General features: G+C 46.7%; 1 protein-coding gene across 2 annotated transcripts in view; it reads left to right on the forward strand.

Moving 5' to 3' along the window:
* Positions 1-8,240, forward strand: part of LOC105501396 (core histone macro-H2A.2) — a 60,510-nt gene that overhangs the window by 21,527 nt on the left and 30,743 nt on the right. For both annotated transcript variants that reach the window (XM_011927325.1, XM_011927335.1), the window contains one exon: positions 2,170-2,400. In XM_011927325.1, coding sequence (XP_011782715.1) covers positions 2,229-2,400 — 172 coding nt within the window. In that variant the 5' untranslated portion in view covers positions 2,170-2,228. The remainder of the gene's footprint in view (positions 1-2,169; positions 2,401-8,240) is intronic.

Below are 8,240 nucleotides of genomic sequence, written 5' to 3' on the forward strand. Positions count from 1 at the left end.
GTCAAAGAGATAATAGTCTAAGGCACTTCTCTCATCTTTGCTTGTACCTAACTGATGAATAGCTACATCCTTTGGTGGCAGAACGACATATAAAATATAAAATAGGGTAGTAGTAAATACATATGAGCATTTTAAATAATGTATATGAAGTATATACTAAAATGCCCCAAACTTGAATCATTCACCTCAGAGACAGGTGAGTGTTGAGAAAGGGGTTTGTTGCTAATTTCAGAGCTTTAATATAGTCTCCTTGGTCATAATGGAGTTATCAGATGCTTTAGAAAATTGAAATCTGTTCACTCTTTCACCCAGATTTAAGTAAATCCCGGTTTTGTATCTATTTCATATTAGCCAAGCATTCATTTAATACCTTCTTCTGTCATATGTTTAGCGACTTCCTTGGACCCTCCTTTCCTTTGCCATCTTGCCTGTTGGTATGATGACCTAACCAGGATCAATGGATAGAACCAACTTCAATTTGTTCCTGACTTTCTCATTTTTCATCTCCAGAGGAAACAGCCCCTGAGAACGCCATTGACCTTGGGGAAGAGAGCTTTTATGTATTAACACATTTCCTAGAAAATGTCATTTTCCTTTTCTTTGCACCTGACCGTTTGTCCCTTGTAATTTGCTTTTACTTACTGAAGAGTATATTCCATTTGTCGGTTACAACACTCTGTCAACCAGCAGATCGAGCCCACCCAAGATCTACTACAATTTTCTAGATTGCAGGTGGGCTTACAAATACTCTGTCCAGGAATATGTAATTTTTTATCTTCACACAAAGATAACTTCCTTAAGCAACAGTGAATATTTGTCTCTTAATTCCTCGTGCTGAATTCACCTCTTTGTGCTGACTGTGAAGTTTCTCCCCAAAATCAACCTGGATTCCCCATTCCAAGGAACAGAAACTCAGGCTGCATTATGGCTTTTCATTTGCTATGTTTGCATACCACACATATTCAGTAAAACTGCCTCTTCTGGCCTGTTTCCATTTCTAAGAGTGCTACATTACTGCATGATTTAGAAAAGTGTCTGAGAAATACGCATCAGCTCTCAATTATGTCTGTCAAACCTGGCTGATACGGTGTGCCTGTGTCCCCGCCCACATCTCATCTTGAATTGTAGCTCCCATAATTCCCATGTGTTGTGGGAGGGACCTGGTGGGACATGATTGAATCATGGGGTGGTTTGCCCCGTATGTTCTCGTGGTAGTGAATAAGTCTCACGAAATCTGATGGTTTTATAAGGGGTTTCCCCTCTCACTTGGCTCTCATTCTGTCTCGTCTGCTGCCATATAAGACATGCCTTTCACCTTCCACTATGAATGTGAGGCTTCCCCAGCCACGTGGAAGTGTGAGTCCATTAAACCTCTTTTTATTTATAAATTACCCAGTCTTGGGTATGTCTTTATTAGCAGTGTGAGAACAGACTAACACACTAACCATTAGAATGGGCAAAGTCATATAAGCCAAGAGGTATTGTATTAGTTTTCTTATTGTTGCTGGAACAAATTACCCCAAACTTAGTGATTTAAAACAATACAAATTTATTCTCTTATAGTTCAGGGGTCAGAAGTCCAAAATTAGTCTTACTGGGCTAAAGCCGAGGTATCAGCAGGACTAATTCCTTCTGGTGGTTTTGAGGGGAAAATCCTTTTCCTTCTGTTCTCACATCTCTTACTGCCCACTCTGACCCCCTGCCTCTGTCTTCTAAGGACGCTGGCAATTACATTAGCCCCACCCAGATAATCCAAGATAACCTCCCCATCTCAAGACCCTTAGCTTAATCCCATCTGCAAAGTCTCTGTCATATAAGATAACAGTCACAGGTTCTGGGGATGAGGAAATGGACATCTTTGGGGGTCATTTTTCAGCTGACCACAGGATCGAGACCTCCCTATTCAGTGACAGTTTTCTGTGGCCTTTCCTCTTGAGGTCGGGCTGCCTTGGTGGGGGAGGGATGTTTGTGGGTGAGCTTGCGCATGCCCTTCAGAGACCCCATGCCTGACTCCGTGCCTCCTGTACCTGCAGTGGCAGCCAGGTTTCAGCTGCCTCCCCGGGGCAGTCAGAGATGTCACAGTGGTACCCAAGGGCCATGCCACTGTGCCCAAGATGTTTGCCAACTACCCTTCCTCAACTCTGTCTTCTTTCCCTTTTTGCTTTTCAGCATTGTGTTAGTGCTGGGAGGCCACTGTGTCAGCAAGCTGAGAGGGAAACTGAGGCAAGATGTCGGGCCGGAGCGGGAAGAAGAAAATGTCCAAGCTGTCCCGTTCAGCCAGGGCAGGTGTCATCTTTCCAGTGGGGAGGCTGATGCGTTATCTGAAGAAAGGGACGTTCAAGTACCGAATCAGCGTGGGCGCCCCTGTCTACATGGCGGCAGTCATTGAGTACCTGGCAGGTAATGAGGACACGCAAAGGAAACTGCCTGCTCCCAGGTCCCCACCCTCCCCTGGGTCCCCCTCTCAGGCTGGGGAGGGATGCTCCAAATTGCCTTGTGCCTGGCTCAAGGCTACTGCGGGTGGTGACAGGGTTGCAACTGGCCTGCTTGGCTAAAATCAACTTCTGCAGACTTTAGGGGAGAGAAAAGCACATAGGAAGGACAGGTGATCAGCATGGAAGGCAGAGAACCCACAATCAAGTAAGTGGCCCTCCTAGACCAGTCCTGCAAAAGATGTGTCTTACTTTAAGCGAATGCAATATATAAGTATCTAAGCTCCTGAAGAAAATAAACTGCAGGGAGAATGGGGGAGTTGATATTCATTTTGTAAAAGGGAGTCTTTTTACATCAAATTGCTCATTAAACATCAGTTTTCCTGGTATATTTAAACTAGGACTCAGTGTCCATAAATAACATTTATGTGATCATCAAAAGCATCTTTCGGGTGCTGCCATGAAGCCGGTGTAATGTTCTAATTTTGCTCCTTCACTGAGGTGATTCTCATCTAATAGGGGTGCGCAGAAAATAGTTTCCCAGATTTGTTGTTAATTTTTTTACTCAAAGATGAGATTTTGCTGTAAGTGTTCTTTATCTTAGTAACTTTCTCTTTAGCTTTTTTGTTGCTGTTCTCTTATGTCATAGTTAAACAGAAACCAAACTTTACAATATCGGGGTGCTTTTCAGAAATATTTACAAATAAAATATATAAATATGTATATACAATAAGTGTGATTTAGTCCCTTGTTGGGTAATAGCCATGAGCAACAATGTCTCTGACTTTGCCCAAGGTTAACAAATTCCCTAGACACCAAGGTTAAGTTCCTTGGGAATTCTGCCAGGTTAAAAAGCAAACCTCCCCAAACAGTCTAACATTGGGGAGGCAAGCCTCACTGCATTAAATCCTCTGGGCTGTGGCAGGGCTGGTCCTCTCTTCTGTCCGCAGGTTCCTCTTTTTTGCTGGTTTTTCCTTTCTAGATGCTCAGTCCTGCCCTGCCCTCTTAGTCCCCATTGCTCACCAACCAACATTGATTGGTGAAAGGTTTTCCTTGGTCCATGCATGGAAATGTCCTCCCCCCAGAGCTTCCATCAGGCAGACCTTTGCATCATGAGCCTTCCTCTTATGAAATGAAAGCCTTGCTCCTGAGCTAAAAGTCCTTCCCTCCTTTAGGAGGTTAGGGAAAGCTGGAGACTCTGAAAAGCAGTGCTTTTCAAAGTGGGGTCACCCAGGGATCTTGTTGACAAGGGCAGGGTGGGCCCTGAGACGCCATTCCTCAAGCTCCCAGGTGATACTGATGCTGCTGGTCCAGGGACCACACATTGAATAGCAAGATTGTAGCCAGTCTTTTAGCCTCAAGCCAAAAGATGTAGGGAATGCTTGTTTAAAATGCAAGTTCCCGCCAGGCGTGGTAGCTCACACCTATAATCCCAGCACTTTGGGAAGCTGAGGCGGGTGGGTCACCTGAGGTCAGGAGTTTGAGACCAGCCTGGCCAATATGGTGATACCCCATCTCTACAAAAATACAAAATTAGCTGGGTGGGGTGATGCATGCCTGTAATCCCAGCTACTTGGGAGGCTGAGGCAGGAGAATCACTTGAACCCAGGAGTTAGAGGTTGCAGTGAGCTGGGATCACACCATTGCACTCCAGCCTGGGCGACAGAGTGAGACTCCGTCTCAAAAAATAAAATAAAATAAAATAAAATAAAATAGAATAAAATAAAATAAAATAAAATGCAAGTTCCTGGATACACTCTCAAAGGGTCTGATTCACTGGGTCTGGAGTGAGGCCAAGGAATCTGATAGGAAAACCTCCAAGCTGAGGGAGGGAGAGAACAGACTTTGAGAAGGGTTTATGAAGCTTTAAAACAACCTGTTAGGTGTGTGTCACCCACTGAGACTGGAAGACACTGAGTAACTCAAAGATCCCACAGCTTTCAGATGGGGAACTAGGACTCCCCCAGGGCCCTCAACCTCGAACCACGCAGTTTTGCTGTGCTACACTGCCCCAATGTTTGTGTGATGAAAATAGGCAAAAGTCTAATCCAGTGCATATACAAAATTTGGCCTTTGGAATCCCTGGCATCTCTGTTAGTCTTTGGTTCAGATGTGTGAGATAAACGAAGCTTACCTCTCCCTGTTCGTTCATCCATTCAAAGAGCATTTGTTGAGCCTCTCCACGTCAGCGCATACAGTGAGTCCTTAGGCAGAGTTCCTGCAATAGAATTGGGCCATTTATACGGCGAGTTGAATGTGGAGAGGATGAGCACCCGCAAGGGTGCCATTGCCAAAGTCCTTCTGCCCCAGCCAGTCCCAGTGTCCAGACCATCCTGGGCCACGTAGAGGAGGAGAAGGTGACATTGATCTCCTGAGGCCCAGGCCTGTCCTCTGTGTCCTTTCCCTCCCTTCTTTGTGCTTTTTCTCTCCTCCAAAGGCAGGCAGGCACGGAGAGAGTGCAGGCTCAGATGTCGGTTCCAATCGGAACGACTCATCGACCAGCTCTGTTACCCTAACCTCTCTGAGCTCCAGGTGTTTCCAGAACTAGCTCATTTAACCTCATTCAATGAGCTAATATGTGTAAAACACCTGGCGTATAGGATGTACTCAATAAATGGTAATTCTTCTCCTCCCCCCTCTATTAAGAGCTGATAAAATCATTCAGGACAAAGTATAAATGACTAATTCCATTAAGGTGGTATATTTTCAGGCTGAATTTACATTTTAATGAGACAAGGCGTTGTAATCCAAAGGAATGAATCATATTAGTGGAATTGCAAGCTACTGTTGAGTAAGTGACATGGGGAATTTTTGTCTGTTTTTTGGTTTATTTGTTTGTTTTTTAAAGAGGTATCCATTGATTCTGTTTAGGGAAGGGGGGTCAAAATGTGGAAGCCTCCTGTCACCCTTGAAATGACTTCCACATTCATGAAACAAATCTAGACTGAGTGCCTCGTTTGAATCAGGTCTTGAAGATACAGCAGAAAACCAGCTAACTTGGTCCTGCCCATTGCTGGACTTAGAGCCTAGTGAGGAGGACAAGAAGGAAACGCCTCACAATAAGATCAGGTGCTGTCGGGCAGGGAATGAGAGGAACTTTGGGAAGTGCGGGTTGGGGGAAGGGCTGCCTAATCTAATGTAAGCGTTGTTAGGACCAAAACCAGGTTGTCAACCCTGCATTTCTCGTATCGATTGATTTCAAATCCTGATGCCTGGGTCCCACCCCCGAGAGATGCTGGAGTATTTTCTGTGCATCAGGATTCTTAAAAGATCCCCCAAATGATTCTGGTGAGCAGCCAGGTGGGGAAGGAAGTCAGCCAGATTCAGATGGGGGGAGTGAACTAGGGGAAGATAGTAAGGGAGGTTGAGAATAATGGAGAAGACTCCAAGTTTAAAAGAGTGTGTAGCCCTTTCTAATGTGCCTACAGCAGAGCTTGGGAATGGGAGGAGTGAGAGATGAAATGGGGGCAGGGCAGCAGGTGCTAGACTGTGATGGCCCTTGAAGGTCCACACGCACACGCGCACACACACACACACACACACGGCAGAGGAGGCATCGAAGGGAGTTGGCAGCATCTGTGGGGCATCACTCTGGCTTTAGGAGAACAGTTGTCAAGCAGCAAGATCAGATTTCCAGGAGACCAGTGGAGTCGTTTTAGTGTCACTTGGTAAAGAACTGACAGTGGCCAGGACCAAGGGTGCACAGTGGGGATGGTGAGAAGAAATGGAAAATCTGGGAGCTCTCTGGAGGGTGGAGTCAGCTCCGCTCCATAATGGATTGGATCCACAGGGAGGGGCATCAAGGATGACATGAATCTTGCAGGCGTGGACTAGTTACTTTCCCTCAGGCCACACTCCCATGGGGTGAGAAATAGAATGAGGTGTGAACTTGGAGACAAGAGAAGCAGGGAATGGGTAAAAGAAGTCTGGCCAGCCGGGCGTGGTGGCTCACACCTGTAATCCCAGCACTTTGGGACACCAAGGTGGGCAGATCACCTGAGGTCTGGAGTTCAAGACCAGCCTGACCAACATAGAGAACCCTCATCTCTACTAAAAATACAAAATTAGCCAGGCATGGTGGCACATGCCTGTAATCCCAGCTACTCATGAGACTGAGGCAGGAGAATCACTTGAACCCAGGAGATGGAGGTTGTGGTGAGCCAAGATCGTGCCATTACACTCCAGCCTGGGCAACAAGAGCAAAACTCCATCTCAAAAACAAAACAAAACAAAACAAAAAAAAGTCTGGCCAAGAGGAAGGAGAAGAGAGAGCAAAGCAGCTAGTGGATGGAGAATGGTGCCTGAAGCTGAAGTAGGGAGCAATGGATGAGAACCAGGCTGCAGCAGGAGGGGCTCAGTTTGGGACCTGTTGAGCTTTGGTATCTATAAGATGTCCAAGAGGGCTGGGCAGAGTGGTTTATGCCTGTAATCCCAACACTTTGGGAGGCCAAAGTGGGAGGACCACTTGAGTCCAGGAGTTCCAGACCAGCTTGGGCAAGATGGTGGGCAAGATTTCTCTACAAGAAATTTAAAAATTAACCAGGTGTGTGCTGGGCGCGGTGGCTCACACCTGTAATCCCAGCACTTTGGGAGGTCAAGGCGAGTGGATTACCTGACTTCAGAAGTTCAAGACTAGCCTGACCAACATGATGAAACCCCATCTCTACTAAAAATACAAAAATAAGCCAGGCATGGTGGTGCATGCCTGTAATCCCAGCTGCTTGGGAAGCTGAGGCAGAAGAATCACTTTAACCCAGAAGGTGGAGGTTGTAGGGTGTGGTGGTATGTTCCGAATAGTCCCAGTTGCTAGGGAAGCTGAGGTGGGAGGATTCTTTGAGCCCAGGAATTCGAGGCAGCAGTGAGCTATGATTGCACCACCGCACTCCTCAGCCTGGGCGACCATGCAAGGCCTTGTCTCTCAAAAAATAAAAATAAAAATAAAAAAGATGTCCAGAAGAGCAGAGTGGATAGAAATGCTGGATCCAGCCAGGCCTGAACCTAGAGTCTGGTTCTGCCACATATCAGCTATGAACCCTCAGGCTCATTGCTTTACCACTCATGATGTTATTGTGAGGATTACATAAAATAATGCACGAAAAGTGGTTAGCACCGCTCGGCACACGTGAGCAAGTCCATCCATGTGGCTATTACTGTTACTGAGTGAAGACCCCCTAGGTGTGTCGGCAGCTCAGGAGGGAGCTGTGGGCAGGAGGTTCACGTCGGTGTGTTAAGGCAGTGGAAGTGAGCGAGGTCACCCAGAGAGAGCACAGGACCCAGCATGAGCGACGCCAGTGTGCCCGGTGGGCTAGGGAGAGGGGGAAAGGATGGCAAAGGAGGCTGAGGAAAGTCAGAGGGTAAGGAGGAAAGATGTGAGCATGTGATGCATCAGAGGCCAAGGGAAGGGAGGGAGGGCCAGGAGCCCCTAAGGGTCACGCTGATAAAAACCAGACAAGGACAACAGATCTAGCCACCTCAGGGTCATGATGACCTTGGCAAGGACAGCGTGGGAGGTCAGAACCAAACCACAGTGAGTTGAGAAGTGGGAGGTATGGACTGGGAGACAAAGGGGGTGGGGAGCTCTTCACACTCAAAGTAGTTATTAGAGCTACCACTAGATCTTATGAATGAATGAAATGTAAAATGGCACAGCCTATAGTAAAAATAATTTAACTGTACATTTTTAAATAGCTAAAAGAGTATAACTAAGCCGGGCGCGGTGGCTCAAGCCTGTAACCCCAGCACTTTGGGAGGCCGAGACGGGCAGATCACGAGGTCAGGAGATCGAGACCATCCTGGCTAACACAGTGA

This window comes from Colobus angolensis, unplaced genomic scaffold (genome assembly GCF_000951035.1).
Source record: "Colobus angolensis palliatus isolate OR3802 unplaced genomic scaffold, Cang.pa_1.0 Scaffold12, whole genome shotgun sequence".
Taxonomy (NCBI): domain Eukaryota; kingdom Metazoa; phylum Chordata; class Mammalia; order Primates; family Cercopithecidae; genus Colobus; species Colobus angolensis.